The sequence below is a fragment of the Ptychodera flava genome, chromosome 4 (genome assembly GCF_041260155.1).
Source record: "Ptychodera flava strain L36383 chromosome 4, AS_Pfla_20210202, whole genome shotgun sequence".
Classification (NCBI taxonomy): Eukaryota; Metazoa; Hemichordata; class Enteropneusta; family Ptychoderidae; genus Ptychodera; species Ptychodera flava.
This window is the reverse complement of record NC_091931.1, coordinates 14,236,707-14,255,685: the sequence shown is the minus strand read 5'-3', so window position 1 is coordinate 14,255,685 and position 18,979 is coordinate 14,236,707. Positions and strand designations below refer to the sequence as shown.

General features: G+C 38.3%; 1 protein-coding gene across 2 annotated transcripts; it reads left to right on the top strand.

The window, feature by feature from the left end:
• The first annotated feature begins 286 nt into the window (after positions 1 to 286).
• Positions 287 to 18,650, top strand: LOC139130963 (septin-11-like). Of its 2 annotated transcripts, none has more exons than XM_070696819.1 (11): positions 287 to 344; positions 1,883 to 1,997; positions 2,461 to 2,574; positions 3,738 to 3,819; positions 4,020 to 4,278; positions 7,350 to 7,439; positions 7,884 to 7,980; positions 11,148 to 11,316; positions 11,771 to 11,903; positions 12,397 to 12,578; positions 17,340 to 18,650. In XM_070696819.1, exons 1-11 carry the CDS (start codon positions 318 to 320, stop codon positions 17,353 to 17,355), a joined length of 1,284 nt encoding a protein of 427 aa, XP_070552920.1. In that variant the 5' UTR covers positions 287 to 317; the 3' UTR covers positions 17,356 to 18,650. The 2 variants fall into 2 exon arrangements, with proteins under 2 accessions (XP_070552920.1, XP_070552921.1); XM_070696820.1 differs by having other exon boundaries at positions 12,397 to 12,606.
• Positions 18,651 to 18,979: the final 329 nt, after the last annotated feature.

Genomic DNA, 18,979 nt, shown 5'->3' with positions numbered 1-18,979 from the left:
TGAATAAATAAACAAGTTGACCAAATTTCAATCAATTCTAACAGTATCTGTTCAAAAATATTGTTTTGTTTAATTTAGGTATGTTTAGTGCAGTTATAGCCGTACCTTAAAATACTTGCGCGGGCAAAGAGTTTGTGTGCTCCACGCTTCCACCTCAAGAATCTCCCTGCCTTTCATTCCGTTCGTTGCCAAAATGCATATTCATGATATTCAAGTTTTCGTAACACACGCATTGAGCCAAGATCAATGTCGTGTTTATTCGGAAGCATTCGTCATTTTCCGGATTGTCACCGGAAGGGCGGCTCACTACAATCAAAATGGCTGCCGAAGTGGAAAGAAACGCTGTGAGTAGGAAAAAATTAACTTTGCCTTATGTCTTTGTCTCTTTGGTTTGGGAAATTTTTGGTAGAGGTGTGCAGTCAAACAGAGGGGAATCTATTTTACCGATTTTTAACCTTTTCATTGACGTTTTATATAAGATTTCATCGGTATTTACGATATTTTCCGATATTTTACTGATAACATCTCACGGTGGGCAAATTTGTGTGTGACAGCCCATTGAAACCGTTAACGTACTCATACACCTGCCAAAAGAAACTAGTCCTTAATTGTCAGAAAACAAGGCAAACGACCCAGTTGCTTGGTAATTACTTGAAATTTTTTATTTTCAAAGCAAAGTATTGTTCAAAATGTGTCATTGATACTCATATAATGGGTTTGTACAGGATGTGTTCAAATTTTAAAGTGATGAGGACCAGAATCGCTTTTCTCCACCATACTTTATTATAATCATATCTCTGTTTAGTTCTTTATTATATAAGTATGAATTATTTCTCAGTAAGTTTTTATTTTCTAGTTATTCACGAGAGAAATTCTCACAAAAAATGGTAGTTTTGTGTAATTAATGATCGGCATATACAGTTGTACTATTGGATTAAATAAGTGTAAATTTATGTTTAAATTTTACTGAACAAAGGCTCACTGATGTATGCTTTATTGCCATTATATTGGACCGCATAGTTCTGGGTATAAGAAGACTTGGTATCCAAAACTAAAGTGCGTATTTTGTTCAATATGCCATTGTAAATCTAACTGATCAATGATTCTTTTATTGCCCCTCATTATTTTAATGTCCTTGCAAGCCAACAACAATATATCTGTCATACCTGTCAATTATGTGGATTTTTTTTTCAAAGTAGAGGTGCTTGAGGGTGCTGTTTTGTGATTTGATCAGGTAGTAATGTAAAAACCAGTATCGCTCTTTTCATACTGAGGTATCGGCCTCATGGAAATTCATGAACAAAGACTTCTCAGCTGGTGACTAAACTGACAGATCATGTCACTTCTTAGAGGTCAGACACTACAGAGTCCTTCAACTCTGGTACTGGTACAAACAGTTGAGAAATATTGCTTAACTGTTTATGGTCTTATTGTGTTTCCTACAGTTACATTCATTCTATGTGTAGCCAAACAAGTATCTTACCACAGTCCCTCCATCACAAACAGCTTTTTCAGACAAGGGCTGTACGGTACACTACTACACTAGAATTCATTGGAATAGAAAGGTGAAAAATGGCACAAATTTTTATGCGGTGTTGTATTTGTGTTTCCTCAGTCCTGCACAGTTGTTGATGAAAATCAAATGTCCTGAGTTAACAAAGACAATACAGTTTGAAATGTTTGCATTGTGTCATGATGTAACTTGGTTTATCTCATTCAACACTATTAAAAAGCTCCACAAGGAATTTACATAATTGTTTCAGTAAAACAGCTGAAGCGTGAAAAGAAGACCAATGCAATGGTTGCCCATCCCTTTTTCCATGTTATACAGCCTGGCCATATGTATGTTATACACTGACCTTAATTCTTTAATAATTCACAGGGTCCAGATGTTAGGCATTTGAAACTACAGGGTCATGTTGGCTTTGACAGTCTTCCCGATCAATTGGTGAACAAATCTGTTGCCCAGGGTTTCTGTTTCAATATATTATGTGTTGGTAAGTTCCACAGAAAGTGTGTCAAATTTTTCGACAAACAAGCCTTGAAAATGTAAGCCAGGTCTGTGTGGCTATGCTTTACGAATGTAAACCATGGTATGTCCCAGTTTTACAAATGCAGAAATTGCTTAAGAAATCTGGAAAATTTTTCCAGGATTTTATACCTCCAAACCTTGTGTATTTTGTTCCCCACTAATTATGTCATAGTTATCGTAATAAGATTGCTGTGTGTAAAAACTAATGTAGTGTATAGCTTGTCAGAAACAAATTAAATTGATTCAACGTGTCAATGTAATTAATACCCCTTCACAGGTGTAATGAAGTAAAAATATTTCAAGGACAACTGCCAGATGGATAAATCTAACAGAACATTTGTGAACTTGCATGTATAGGTAAAGCATGTGTTTCTGCCATAGAGGGCATGCTGTTATCTCATTTGGGAAAATACTGTTCTTTTTTACAGGAGAAACTGGTCTAGGGAAGTCCACTTTGATGGACACTCTGTTTAACACACAGTTTGAAAGTGAGCCGGCACCACATAGCCTGCCAAATGTCAAACTAAATGCAAAAACTTATGGTAAGATAAGCTGAGATTATAGATTGGCATTTATAACTTGTGTCCTGTACTCAATTCTTGTTACTGAGTCATAAATGGTTGATAGATAATGACAACATTGACTGTCTGATTTGGTCACTGTTTAACAAAATGCACTCAAGACAGTGATGCTGTAATCAATATATATTATTACTGTTCCATACAGTGTAACAGAGTTCGCGTTTACGCAAAAATCGTGCGTATTTACGCATTGAAATTGACTCTCTACGCATTTTTTTCATTGTTATGCGTTTTCTATACGTAAAGGATAACAGTAAAATGTTTCCGAAAGCACTCCCCACGACTGAGCTTAAGCGACAACCAGACGAAATTTGTTGCAACACATTTCTGTCAATCACTCATTTTGTGAGGAAAGTTTCGGATTCTCTTGGCGTTGTCTGAAAAATCGGCATCGTATTCACAGGCACGTTATTATGTCAGCTGTGCCTATGAATTACGTTGCTAATTTTCAGGCGAGCGATAGTTTCTGAAACTTATTACACAAAGTGAGTGATTGACAGAAATGTTGCGACAAATTATACAAATGCCAACCCTGCACCATCATCGCGTCTCGCTGTTCCCATATTTTGATCAAGCACACATACAGCATGGCGTCGAAGCAAACAAATCTGTTTTCTTTCAACTTTGCTCTACGAGTCCGTGAAAAAAATTATTCATCGGTAGAGCTCGTCGGAATCCTGATAAATTTTGCACACTGCAGATGTGTCTAGATAAGCTGCCATAACTCTAACTTTTGGGTTGCCCGATGTGTTTTGACGGTCGCATGTATACCTTTCGCTGTTACGTTTCAACATTGTTCAAGTTGTTGGTTCAACTGTTTTCATAAATATAATGTTACATCGTACAATCCGAATATGTGTAGAGTAGGTTTATTCAACGGCACATTGTATTTTGCAGTCAGTTTTTTCATCAATCGAGTGCGAAAGTAAAATTACGCACTCAAATCCAGCCATTATGCAATTTTAGCAGACTAATGCGTATGCCGTACGCGAAGAGAAAAAAGTCACCGCGAACACTGTGTAACATCTATATCAAAAGACAAGTTGAAAAACGGCAGGATTTTTGTCTTAAAAGCCATTCATAGTAATCATTATTTATGATTGTGTTATCGTGACCTTTCACAGCACTTCAAGAAAGCAATGTAAGACTCAAGTTGACTGTAGTGGATACAGTTGGGTTTGGTGACCAAATTAACAAAGAAGATAGGTATGTAATATAGTATAGGTCTTTTCTGATATTCTTGTTCTAATATTATGAAAAGGACACATACTTCAGCCCATAGACGTAAGCTACTACGGTAGTCATATGGTACATCATGCTAGAAGAAAACCTCTGTTTGTGTTCAGTTTATGTGAAAAAAACTCAAAAAAGAGCAATTGTTAAATGTCGCATATTTTTTCTTCTAGCTACAAATCAATAGTAGAACACATAGACAAACAGTTTGAAAATTATCTCCAAGAGGAACTGAAGATCAAAAGAGCCCTGCATATTTACCATGACACTCGCATCCATGCGTGTCTTTATTTTATCGCACCAACTGGTCACTCTCTCAAGTCCCTGGACTTGGTGACAATGAAGAAACTGGACAGTAAAGTGAACATCATTCCTGTCATTGCCAAAGCTGATACTGTCTCCAAGGGAGAGCTGCATAAATTTAAAATCAAGGTGAGCTGTGGTACTGTTTACAGTATCTGTATTTCGATACACTTTACAACACTCCTGTTGTAAAAGATGACTGGCAGAAAGGGCCAGTAGATGTAACCTTTAATGATTTTTACCTTCTCGTGTCTATTTATAGACAGAGAAGGTATTAGAGTTGAAAACCAATATGCTGCTGTCAAGAACTTCCGTCTGTCAAGACTTCCATCTGTCAAGATCCGTTGACGTCATGCCATTGTGATGGGTCATATCATAAACTGGTGGGGGTGTTCGTGGCTCAGGTTGAGGTGTGGGAGAACGATTTTGAGCTGTGACAAAAATCAAAAGGGACTTAGCGGCATAGCCACAGTGTTAAGCCTTTCTCAAAGGTTTCTTAGTTGACTACAATCTATTACAGACTACTGAGCTTACGTTAGGGGTACTCACTTTGTGTTTGCTCACTCTGTGAGCGCTAGTGTTTGGTACTGAGTTGCGTGGATATCCCCTCATGGCCTCACGTGATCTGGGCCTGTTGCATAATCTGCAGAGATGATCATATGCCTCCGAGTCTGAAAACTGTCATTGTGTAAGCCTGTCGGCATTTTCCTTGCATTTTTTCTCATTTAATTTTGCAAAATATCGGCGAGTACCTCAATATTTCAAGATAACCTTTCTTCCCAATCGTTTCCTGGAGTTTCAGAGTCATATGAACGAAAATGAGTGAAAGTTTTAGACAGGAAAATCGGACGTCGGCCATGTTCAATGTTTACAGTACAATCAGAAGTTTACGTGGAGGAATTAACCAACAAACACAGGAGTGTTCATGATGCCCGCCCTCTAGAGGCAGACCCTCCTATATGAAGTACCACATTTGATGCGTGTGGAAAGCTTGACCACACAATGGAGCATTTAAACTTTTAGAAAATGACAAACTGAATAAGAAGGTATTCAGAAAATGTCAAATACTGAGGAAAAATGCGCAAATATTCAAAATAAACAGGTTAACTGATTGGTCAGCTATAAAAAACAATGAAAATGTTTATGATCAAAAGTTTTTGAGATGCGCACATTTTAACAAATACAGAAATTATTAACATTATAAATATAAGACCAGACTATTTTTTCAGGGATGGGACAGGTTGGAAATGAGGGGTGAGAGACAAAGGCACTCCTATTGCTGCATGTGGATGCAGCCACACCATTTCATTTACAGCATACTTATTCACTGTGTTGTGTTCAAGTTCCATATTGTACTGACTGTCATACAAGGATAACATAAGCAAATCAAATCAAATTAGAAAAGGATCAATGCTGTTGTGTGGATTTTGCTGAACATGGCTGATATTTCGCCCTATATATTTGGTATCCAGCAAAGGCATATTTTGATGTCAAGTCAAAATTAACACTACATTGCTGACAATATATTTTACCGTTTCTGCATGAATTTTTCTTTTTCAAATTATAGTATATTAGTACTTCAAACAGATTAACAGTTATCGTGATGTCACCCCATAATTTTACATCACAAAGACTGTAATTCTGCCAATTTTTTTTGTTTTTCAGTCATTTTATAAATTTTGCACTGCACAAGATGATTGAACAAATTGCAATGTTTGAATTTGTAAACTCAAAGAATAAAAATCCTTTGGTCACAAATTAAATTATTTTTTGAAAAGAAATTTACTCTTAAACACTTTTAGCATATATTCTTTACACTGTCATGTATTTCAAGGAAAATATGCCTATTAAAACTGTAATTTCTTCACTTTCAATTTTTTTTCAATACTATGACAATTATCAGCCATGAGGTTATACAAACACAAGACCAGATAAGCGTTTTTCATCATTTCCACAGGACTCTTTGGAAAATCCATTAAAAACAGTTAAAAGTGACTGGAAATGATCACTTGGTATACATTTAATTTACAGATGCCAGGTTGTGTATTTCACATGCACTCAGGTCAGTAGGGAAGTGCGTCATTACTATTTTGGACTGTTAATTCTTATTTCTGAATTGTTTAACTTTTTTCCACATTGAACTATCTTTAGGCAGTTTATACTGTAGCTTAGAATTTTTTTGATTGATGTATTTAATCATCTTTTGGGTTCTTTGGGTCCATATCCCACCTCATGCCCCTACATCATCAACTATTTACCAACAACTCCATGCCAACAACCAATTACCTGACCTGGCCACACATTAGAGAAGGTACAGCGTCATTGACGGTATTTTTATCTCTGTTTATGTTTTTAATGTCAAGTACAGTTTCTTGTACTACTCCTGAAAGCATATTACGATACGCAGTATTCCACATATCAACCAGGCTGTACATTTGTAGACTGCATTGTTATTGTTGACAAGTGAATCAGAATTCAAGTGTGAACAATAACAGTACATTTTACATGATAAGGCACTGTGTTTGCAAGCTTTGTAGTAGGTGTTTCAACAAGCTTTGGGGAGCAGCATGAGAACTTGCATTTGACACAGAGAACAAAAATAGGGAAAACATCAGCAAATGTGACAGAAACTGACGCTTTAACTTATAAAAAAAAATAAAGATTAATTGAAATGATTTATTACATGCCATAATGGTGGTAAACTCTTGAACTTTATTTACTCATGACTTGAAAACATTTTCAGACATATTTCCTCACTCTTTCCTGTGCAAAGAGGGTTCTGTAACAAATTATTTGAATTGTCAAGTTCTGACATATAGTTCTATAGTGTTGTGGGTATCTGCTTCAAGGAAGTGGAGTACACAGCGGTCACTGTCTTCTACTAGACATCCTGTATCTTCAACCCATTCACTCTATTGTAATGTGGATGCTGTCAACAGTGTCTCTGCCCTTGACAGATAAATACATGCAACAAATCAATGCGTCAGCCATTGTGGAGTTTTCAATGTGTATGTCAAATGACTTTGTCCAAGTTGACTTCAGAGGTCTCAACAAGAAATTTTATGCAATCCTCAGAATACAATTGTAAATGCTGGTACCGAGAAATGAAACAACTTTCTGAATAACCCTGCTTGTGTTGTGACAGGAAGTCATGGTGACTGCTAAAATATGCTAATTCTTTTATTGGTGTTTTTGAACAGATTATGAGTGAACTTGTCAGCAATGGTGTACAGATCTACCAGTTCCCAACAGATGATGAAACGGTCGCTGAACTCAACTCAACAATGAATGTAAGTATTCACTGAGAAAAGCATATAAACATCTGTGAGTAGATGTCTGTGTTCCTGTACATCATATTGTTGTGACTCTCAGAGGAAAATACTTATAGTGAAAAAAAAAACTATAGGGATTGCAGTAGCACTAAAGCAAATCACAGACACTTTCATCCAATTTCCTTTGACAGGAGTCAATTTTTGCCACTGACAACAATTGTGTCACATCAAAATAATTTTGTGCAAAATGCGAATTCAAGTATTTTCCTGAGATATTGCTTTTGAAGGTAAATCTCATTCAAGCTAGCATTCCCATATACACCTCTAGGAAGTTGTATAGCTTCAAAAACAAGAGTTGGCACTCATCATAGACTGGTGTCTATCTATAGACAGGTGTCTTCTGTTTTTGCAATTGAATATGGTGTGCAGTGTTTCACATGTACGTTTTCCTATTTCACACAGGGCCATCTTCCATTTGCTGTTGTCGGTAGTAATGAGGAAGTGAAAGTCGGCAATAAAACTGTGAGGGCAAGACAGTACCCATGGGGTGTTGTACAGGGTGAGAAAATACAATAATTTATTACAGTGCATTAACCCTTTGCGCTCCGATTCGGCCTGAGACGGCCTCACTAATTGTATTCACGTACGCCCGGTTAGGCCTGACACGGCCTGTGTAAACGCAGTGCAGTGATCCCGTTACGGCCTCAATAGGCCTGCATTTTTAATTAGTAAACAAGGATTGATTACATCGTTAGTTTTTGTCGTGACGACTACACATGCCTCAATGACGTTTAACAACATCTTGCCTACGACATCACATATACATGAATACATTTTCCCGCCCCCTTCATGAATAAAAGATTTTTTCCCGCCCCACACACACAGACGACCTGAACTTTTCTTTGAGTGACGCGACCCCGCACCGTGGGAAAACTCTACAGATTTAAATATTCATTTATTTAAAGTTTGTTTTGATATGTCGACCCCGGAAGTGAGAAACAACACCGTTTGGGACATTTTCTTTGGGGACTCTGATTCCGACAGCGATTTTGAAGGTTTCACAGCAGAGGAAATATCTGAACAACAACTGCGAGTGGAGATTGCGAGGGAAACATATCGACAGGAAAATGGCAGCGCGAGTGACATCGATCCTGCTGAACTCGCCCAGCGTTTGATCGAAGATCTACATGCAGACGACGTTACTGTAGCCAATCTGGAGTGGTCAGAAACTTCAAGTGACGAAATAACTTTATTTCCTTTCAACGGCGACGAATCTGGCCCATTTCACAATCTGGGGTGTACGGGTGATCAGTTGGATTTTTTCCAACTGTTCATGACAGACGACTTTCTCGATCATCTCGTCCGCGAAACCAACAAATACGCGCAGTTCAGACAGGATCTTTCACAGAAAGTCGACACTGAGTGGAGTCCGGTTGACAGAAATGAGATGAAAGCGTATATTGGTGTTCTCATTTTGATGGGTATTCACTCATTGCCCGAAATACGCGACTACTGGTCAACGGACGACCGTCTTCATGTACCGGGGATAGCGAAAGTCATGTCCCGAAATCGTTTCCTGAAGTTGAACCAGTATTTTCATGTCAACGATCCGTATGGCGAACCCGACCGACAAGACCCAGGCAGAGATCAGATGTACAAAGTTCGGCCGATGATCGATCAACTTCGTTCTAAATTTCCCACGAAGTTCATCCCTTTCAGAGAAATTTCCATTGACGAAGCTATGTGTAAATTCGCCGGGCGATCACCGATGATTCAGTATATGCCAGCGAAGCCTGTGAAGTGGGGATTTAAAATCTGGTCAGCTGCATGTCCACGCACTGGTTATACCTTCGATATGATCCCGTATGCTGGAAAGGGAGAGCACACGCAACATGGTCTTGGCTACAGTGTCGTTGTTGATCTGACCAGCAGATATTGTGGATTAGGACATCATATTTACTATGATAATTTCTTCAGTTCCCTTCGCCTTGCTGTCGACTTGTTGACAGGCAAACGTACGTTTGCAGCACAGTTCGCAAGAACAGTAAAGGACTTCCGGCTGCAGTGTCAAAGCCAGCGACGAAGCTGAAACCAGGTGACTACGTCTACCGAGCAAGCGGTGAAATCACAGCTACTTTGTGGCACGACAAGCGTGATGTGACCCTGCTTAGTTCCAACTGCAATCCTGGCGGCCTGGAAGTTCAGAGGAAGGGGAAGGAGATATTCGTCCAACAGTGGTGAGGGAGTACAATAAGTACATGGGCGGCGTCGACCTCAGTGACCAGATGGCTTCGTACTACCCGATCAACAACAAGTACATGAAGTTTTGGAAGTACTTGTTCTGGTTTTTTGTCGATCGGATGATCATCAACGCCTTTATATTGTACAGCATTGCACATACACCAAACCCTCGACGAAGATATCGGCAGAAAGATTATCGCCTTGATCTAGCAAGTCAGCTGATTGGCGGTTTTACAAGTCGTCGGAAGCGCGGGCCGCAAAGTCAAGTCACAGAAGTCGAGAATAGCATCAACGCCGACAACATCGCTAACCACATCTGCGAAGTACTCTCTCCGAACGCGAAGCGTAAGAAGAAATGTTGTCGGCAATGCAGCAAGACTGGCAAGAAAACACCAAAGGGCTACCCTGTTGAAACAACTTGGGGATGTAAGCAGTGCAACGTCCATCTGTGTAAGAACGAGTGTTTTTTGGAGTACCATGCGTCAATTTTGCGGCGTTGAGTGACTTCCGGTATGAAGACAAAACAGCGTCTACGTGAACTCTGATGACCTTGAAGGGGAACCCCGTCTAGATTTCACACGGAGATATGTACTGTATATATATTATTGCTTCGAAACGTTTATACTTTCAAATGACTTTAAAACGTTGGCTATTTTTGTCGCCAAAACTTTTGCGTTCATGAACGTTCGTGACATTTGCTTGTCTCTGAAGTTTTAGAAAATTTTAAATAGTACTTTACCGTCAGGGTAACCGACGTGCCACACTGCCTCAGGTAAGAAATTCAGAGTGTAGAATTCATGATAAAATTGAACTACGTTACCGAGATATAACATAATAAGTTTAGCCTTTGGTCCAGATTGTTTATTTTGATAAGGTGTTTAAATTTAAATTTTACACAGGAAAGTTTCATGACGTTCAACAATTTTCTAACTATTCAACTAAGTCATTTCTGTCACACATAAAAAAAAACGACAGCGATATTTATCATAAGAAAATCATTTTATTTTTATTTTTCAAGTTCTTCCTGCCTGTAAAAGAAATCATTTCATAAAAACACCGACCAAGAAATTTACAGCGAAGTTAAAAAAAAATACGTTCACTGTATTTCCACTGAGGTGTTCAGTGAGTGAAAGTTTTGGGATTTGGGGACCCCGGTATGCAAATTTTCTGCTGGGCTCTGCAAAAATGTTGCAACATTGTTGCAGTGGGGCGCAAAGGGTTAACCTATCTTGAAAAAGCGTTTGGAAAATGAAACAATAACAGAGATACTATTAGCTTATGTCAATGCAACTATGAGTCATTTCTGGACAGAGATTATTTTGAGACAGCATATTCCAGTCTTGGCCACCTTCATCATCTGACATTACATTGACAAATTTCTGTTCGAGCCACGCGTAAGGTACATGTCACTATTTGGACGTCAGTTATAGTCAGGTCTTTGTTTCTGACTTTTCTCTTTGCTCACCTCATATAACCATGTTCCAGTGGAAAATGAGAGCCACTGTGACTTTGTCAAGCTCCGCGAGATGCTCATCAGAACAAACATGGAGGACCTGATAGAACAGACACATGCACGTCACTATGAACTGTACAGAAGATGTCGTCTGGAAGAGATGGGATTTATGGACAGTGATCCTGAGGGCAAACCAACCAGGTAAAAAAGCCTGTAAAAAGTTCATGCAGTTTTGTATTGCTGGAGGTCTTTTTCGCCTTCGGTGTGTGTTGAACCGTATCAGCATGTCAGTCATTTAGTGAACTTACTGAAGAAAATCAAAATAAGCTTTTTCCTTTTATCTCAGTTGGAAAGCAGTGCAAGAGATATTGCATGTAGATATAATGTATTACTTAATAAGTTATTGACAGCAAACTTGAAGATTTCTTAAACCAGTTGCCCATTGACATAATTGCTTTTCATTGTTATTGAATGCAAATGTACTCTCCGTGATATTGCTTGATCACAATAGAATCTCAATCTTGTTTATGTTTATGCTTTGAAATGAGTTTTCTATGGTATACAGGAAACTGTAGACAGAGGGCGCTTTTCCCATATTTGCCAAGTACCCTGCAAAAAGATGTTTGCTCACGGACTTTCTATGTTGATATTTCAGCTTGCAAGAAACATACGAGCAGAAGCGGTCAACCCACTTACAGCAGCTACAGCAGAAGGAGGATGAAATGAGACAGTCCTTTGTTGTCAGGGTCAAGGAAAAAGAAGCAGAGTTGAAGATGTCTGAGAAAGAGGTGAGAAAATGAAGCATGTTATGTACCTACTGCCACCAGAACTGTTGTTCTCTGTAAATCTATAAACTCCTTATCTATGTCTTCCCTTCCTCTAGAACATTCTTCCCTCTAACTTTTCTGTTCCGTAATACTTTATCCCTTGACTACCAATGCTAATGTTGTACCATACACAAAAGATGATGTTAACATGTACGATCTTGGCGGACTTTCTCTACAGTTGAAGGTATAGGTAATTCAACATGCGAATGAATGTCTGACACTCAAGGTAGTAAAGGGGTTATGTCTTGAATTTGTCGTATTTACTGCCATGTTTCTGCGATAAATCAGTCCAACTTTCGCCATGGTTACCCATGAAGTGTTCATTCTGCCCCTATCTTTCTTGAAATTTGTGTTCCCTGCATAATTCAAACCCTTGATTTTCCTGCTACATTCATGGCAATCTTCCGAAAACTGTCTAACTTTTTATGTTATATGTACCGATGACATTGCACAGCTGCACGAGAAGTTTGACGCTCTCAAGAAACAGCACACGGAGGACAAGAAGAAAATGGAGGAAAAGAGAAAGATGTTGGATGAAGAAATCAACTTGTTCAACAAGAAGAAACTGGCGGCCCAGCAGGCGCAGCAGGCCGCTGAAGAGGCAGCTGCCCATCAGACCATCAAGGGCAAGAAAAAGTAATTGTGTTACTCTACATAGATTCACGTAAGCAATGTATGCTACCAAATGCTCACTGCGGATTGCCTACAGATGTTGCTGATTAAAACGAGTTTGACTTTCCCAGTAACTGTCAATTAATACTTCCCTGCCCTCGTCTTCCCCACGTTTTTTTGCAGTGCAGCACCACCATTTTTTACAAGGCTTCATTGCCACCCAGCATTCATTATTTTTTATGATTAGCTCCTCCTTGATAAAGAAAACAGGAGCTAAAAAGTCATGTCATCAGGGAGATTGGTGCATCGACATTGAGATATAAGCTCATTGAAAAATTCAATCCTAGAATGGAGTGATAGTTACTGAGAGAGTCGAAAACCACACATCAGTTATTCCTGTATGCAACTTTTATATGTCGCTGTATATGCATAGGTGTCCCTTTTTGAAATGCATAGAAAAAAAGGTGTACATTACTTAATAAACAATGGGTTTGCATGATTACAGCAAGTCTTCTCATCTCATGCACGCATGCATGCATAGAAAATCACCCAAAATACCAAAGCTGTTGTGTGTGCTATAGTTTCATATTTTGTTGTTTAAATATATTTTGCATTTCTATTTGTATTTGTTGTATCAAGTCGCCTAGAAAGAAGCTCAAGTTTGCTGTGTCACACTGCCTGTAAAAAAGAAAAAAAATGGTGTGTTTTTTAGGTCACAAGCACATTGTGGTATGTAAGCTTTATATGTACTGGCGGCTGAGAGAACAAACTCACCTTCTGTCAGTGATGTGTGTTACTTTGCTGCTGTTTTCGTGACACATCCCCAATCATTCCCACACACCTGCCTTTTGAATCGACAATCTTGGAAGTGCTAATACTGTGTTTCTATCCTTACTGTGCAGTTGCGATTACCGCTATTTGTGGTGAGGCTATTAACACGGTTGTGAAGAAAACCCCCCCAGAGTTGTTCCTTCCCAAGGTCTTGGCCGCGGTCAACAGCAATACTAAACCCAAAGAGTTAGGAAAGCAAACGGAAAGGGAGAGAGCGAGTGAGAGATGGGGAGAGAGAGAGAGAGAGAACGAGAGAGAGGGAGGGGGTTGAAGCAGGTGTGGCGTGCCTTTGTCCTAAACCACCCTAGAAAGACACATTCACTTTTTTTCCCTATTCATTGGCAGTACATGCATTCAGAGTGCTTATTCAGACCATACATGTCTCTGTATCGCTTTGTAGAAACAACTACTCATGCAGTTGCAGCACGTTTCCCACACTGCTGACTGCAGTCTGTAAATCAGTTCTCTGTTCTACCGCACGGCAACTTCAAAACCGCTGGGACTAACACCACACAGTTCTCACAGCATTTCTGTATGTTCGTTCGTAGCGGCTACTGCTTTGGGTGCGCTGTCTACGGCATCTGGAACGGCACATGACCAAGAACTGCTGAAGACATCCTGTCTCTCTATCTTTCTTTATTTTCTCCCTCCACCCCTAACACATTTACAACTCTTTCCTCCCCAGATGGGTCTCCTTTTCTGTGAAAATGATTTACAAATAGGCATGTTAAGATACTGTTTGACAATCCTATGTGAAATTCCAACTGTGATGTAATCTTGAAATGGTTCCTTTACCATGATAGGACTACTCTTTAATATCTAACTAACAAACAAGTCAGTGCACGATGGATGGCGTTGTGATTAACACTAATATTAACACTTGGCTGGAAGTTGCACAGACTGAGTTTTCATCGAACAAGTTAATGAGAAGCTAAGCTTCAGTGCCTTTCTCTTGGTGAACAGAAAACTTCATCCTGTCAGAAAATGTTTGTGGAAAGGATTATTGTCAGATTTATCAAGACAGGAAATTTGACCTCTGATATAAAATTGGGTGAACGATTATGCTGAAATAAGAATTTTAGAGTGGATGGCGAAATGAAAAGTGGTGTGTGATTGAAGATTAAAATTGCTCAAAAATGACCAAATGACACTGTAAACTGGTGCAGCTTTAATTAAAAATCAAGGAAAAGCAGGTGATTTTTGTTTCAAATCACTGGGAAGGTAGAAATATACACTCAGATTGTCTCTGCTATATATGTTTTCATCACTGAATAGCCAGGCAGCAAGTAAGTACCCATATGATTTTAGCAGTGCCCACAGCACAAATGCCAGAACTCAAGGCCGAGATAGATTAACTGCTTTGGCAGTTTGCCTGAATCTAGTCTTTCTATCTCCTGATAGTGGACAAGGGTCCGTCATGAATTGAAAACCTTCATGAAGAGAAATCACTCTTTCATTAGACTAACATAGTTCCATATTTTCACCATGTGTAGTGCTTATCATTGCCATCAGTGTATTGCACTCATAATAATCATGCATGTACATGCTCTGATTGTCACCCTTGACCCAGTCACACGGCAAGGGGTCAGTATGTTAAGGTTATCAAAAATTTCAGAAAAGAAGTCACAAAACAACGAAAAGGCATAAATAGACAAGTTTCACAATATTTCTTGATAGAAGTTCACCACTGCATGAAAGTAGAATTATGAAGTAGATTGCTGCAGTAGATGGTCAGTTTTGACTCTGTTCCTTTCAAATTCAAACACAGCATTTCTTACTTTTTCAGATAATATAGTCATATATGCTCTATTTATTCAGACATTACAGTAGTTGGAAAACTCGCTGTGCTATTAAGGTGTGGACAGTCATTTCCTGTCATTCATATTGTCATCATAGAATAAAGAAATATGTGTATTTTTATAGTCGACTAGTTGATAATGCTTAAATTTGTTCAGTTTTTGTACATTTATATTTCAATTTCTTGCCCAATCCGGTCCCACCCATGAACTTTACTCACCCAACTTGAAAAGACAAACCAATTGGCAGAAGTTTCATGGTGCTAGTACAGAACAAAAACACGGAAGGAGCAATTTTTTTTCAATTTTGTTTCCAGAACATTACTGCCACTTTCATTTCGGGTATTTATCAGTCACCGTCAATTTTACGGCAGGCAGAAGACTAGAGCTTTATACGTACTTACAAGTTTTAATCTATACAAGAAATCAATCGTATTATACTACACATCAATATTCAGTTACAAGTATACCCAGTAGTGTCAATTAACAGAATAGAACCTGTAGACCTATGTAGGAGATCTAGACGATAACATGTTTTTTATTGTTTTGTAATATATGCAGCATTAAAGTATAGGCTGAAGATTAATTTGTAAACCGTTATTTGGTTATTTTTTATTAAAACAAAAAAATGCTCAATTTTGTATGTTATATTTTTTACTACCAATGACAATTTGTTTATGCTGCAGATTTTCGTTAGCACTGTGTTTTTGTACCACAATTTCATTCATCTCATTTCTTGGCATTCATTCCAAGCACACAAACTCTTGCAATGTTTTCTACACGTGTGATATGCAGAGAAGTGGGAAAAAGGAAATGAAAATATTGGGAAAGAGTGAGTTCTGATTCTGTAGCCTGCTTTTTTTTCCGCTATGGGTGAAGTTACACACATATTCCTGTGTGGGTCATTTCATCAATGCTGCATGATTGATTTGGAGTGGGATTTTTCAGCATTCTTTTCCCCTCTAAAAGCATTTGGTAACATTACACTTGGCTTGTAAATTGTGTGTTTTAACCACATTGAGATTTGGTAGCCTTTTGCAAAGATTATTCTGACAACCGGTGTCCCGTTATCCCTTTTATTGAAAAAACCCACAACATTTCGGAAGTTACTGACCAAGTAAATTCAGTCCACACATTTGAAAGTATTATATTGAATAATTTTTACGTCATCAAAGTTCAAAACAAATTTAACTCTGCTTCACATGTAGATGACTGTAGTCCTGTTGTTTTCATCGCCAGTTTTGTTTCTGTCTGTAAGTTGTCTATGAGGCTCTGTCTTCTGAACCATGCTGGACTGTCAATCATCAGAGTAGTGCTGCCCAGATGGTACGTAGTCGCAATAGTAGAATCATCATATCTATGTTGTCACTAGTTGAAGAGCAACACTATATTTACCGCATTGTTTTATTTCTGTACCAGTATTAATATGTATATGCCAGCAAGTTGTAGCAGATTTCTGATGATAAACAATTCCACATGTGTCGTTTTTCAGGACGGCATAGATAACCTCTCTTCCAGGAAACAAAATTACGGGTAAAACATCAGAATGACATTCCCTCAGACAGCATATGGACTCTGGAAAAAATCAACCACCAACAAGTACATGGATATTTCTGAATGTTTGGATCAATAGAATATCAGAACTTCGTGTAAATTTTCAGTTTAAATGATGGAATTTCGGTCTCTTTGTTTCTAAATTTTGAATCCCTGCACCTTGCCATATAGCAATTGAATTTCAGATCCGTATGAATATTGGTAAGTCAACATGATGTTTCATAATGCTAAGAAATTAGGATCAGCCTTACAGATTGGCCTGTTGCCATCTCATATGCTCTTGTCTTCTTAGTGGGTAGTCATCGAAAGGACTCTTAGACAGTCATGCATGTGAGTAATCCTTTCCGGTTGTCATTTTGATTTGTATTTTCACAGAGGCCTGTGTAAATGGTCATGGAAACAGCTCATTTTACGTAACTGATTCTTATCCCTGCCCCTTCTGACATCGCGGAGGCTGAACAAAAATAAGTCCAAAAGGGAATAAGTGTTGTCAGAATCGTCTTACCCTTTCGAAAAAGAAACCGCATCGCAGAGTTTTTATATATTTTTTATTATTGTATCGTGCTCGGTTATTTTTAACCTGCTGAAACGTACACTGTTGTAGGTACCATTGGCTATGACCTGAAACTGGTCGTAAGGTGTGAAGAGCAGAGTTCGGCCAAATTCAGTCTTGCCCACATCAAAGTCAGTAAGGCACTTCATCTAGAAGTCAACAGAAAATCTCCCCCAAAAGGAAAAGTGCACATATGAACTCTTAGCAGTGAGGAACAAGTGAGGTCTTTCTTTCTTACCTTCCTTTTTTTTTCCTTTTTTTCTACTCATTCACATCAAAGTAGATAAGAATGAATTACCCAATGCAGCCTTAGTCTTCCACTGGAGGACCAAGGTGTCACACAAAGTCTTTTTGTTATCGAGATTAGTTTTGAATTTTTTGAGAAGAAATTGTCAGCACAGGATCACTACATTAGTCACAATTACTATTTGTAGTAAGGGGGAAGTGTGAAATTAAGAAAAAAATTACCTCATTTAAACTCCATTTAATGAGAAATTCCTTAGTATAAGTGAGATTTTCATACATCATTCAAAGAAATCACAAGCAGACTATTTTGGTGTGATAATCTGTTTTCAAATAGTCTTTATGATGATACAATTGTGTAAATTCTACTGTGTCATCTCAAGAAACAATCCAACAGTTTTTTGAGCCCAATTCTATTTTGAAGATATTTTGCAGTAGATTATTTGTGAAGTACCGATAGATGTACAATACCATGGACAAGTGCAGCTGCAAAGGGCTGTAGCATACCAAAACTTAATGGATAGAGGTATTTCTTTTAAGTGGGGTCTTTTCCACCTTAGTAAAACGTAGAATTTGATTGGCCAGTAGTCATTCATAAGATTTAAAACATGGCATTTGATTAGATAATTGTCCCCAGTGGCATTTTCTCTCGCCCACTCAAAGAGAATGTTTTGTATAGGGTCACAACCCTGCCACAACACCTTTCCTTCAGGGTTTGCATATTCATCAGCATTTCAAGACAGTATTGCAGCATCAATACCCCATATCTCAAGATTAAAAATAATCTCATTGAGATACACGTTCAGACTGTAACTTTGAGAAATGTATTTTTATATTCTTTAATATTTGCTCTTATAAACAAAGTAAAGCATCTAGTATCTGTTATATTTAGTTCAAGGTAAATTATTTTCTAAAAATCAAGACATTAGAATGAACATCATTCCATATTGATTTCTCCCAAATTTTCTGTGTCTTCCTAGTAACTTCAAGCATATTGTTAACTGTTATAGATATGTTTACTGTAATATCATAATTTTGATGTAACTGTATTGTTGATTATGTTGCAAATTGACACTATGGTCTCTTGTACTAAAAACAATAAATATACAGTTAAAGTTACACCGGTGTATAGAGTAAAGTGTGTTGAAGTTTTTCACATCATTTGGCGTGCATCAGATGTGGATCAAGACAGCCCTTGTGACAACACCAGGTCGTACCTGGCCACCCTGCACTTTCATATTTTCATGCAAGGGACGAGCAAATCCATGTAGCATGTGGTGGTCTGTGGAGCCAGTACCGCAGCAACTCCAGTGATTTTGCACCGTAGACAGAAGAGCTTACACTGACATGCAGGCTAGCATTGTGGTCTGTAGCATCATTTAAGGCGCAATTTAACATGTTTTACTTCTTCATCAGACCTTTTGAATGACACTTAAGGTAGAACGCAC

What these genes read in the sequence shown, in the direction of transcription:
- LOC139130963 (XM_070696819.1), top strand. Translation starts at nt 318, where the DNA reads ATGGCTGCCGAAGTGGAAAGAAACGCT. An exon ending in ACTAAATGCAAAAACTTATG is followed by an intron (nt 2,575 to 3,737) that starts GTAAGATAAGCT and finishes GACCTTTCACAG; the next exon opens with CACTTCAAGAAAGCAATGTA. An exon ending in AACTCAACTCAACAATGAAT is followed by an intron (nt 7,440 to 7,883) that starts GTAAGTATTCAC and finishes TATTTCACACAG; the next exon opens with GGCCATCTTCCATTTGCTGT.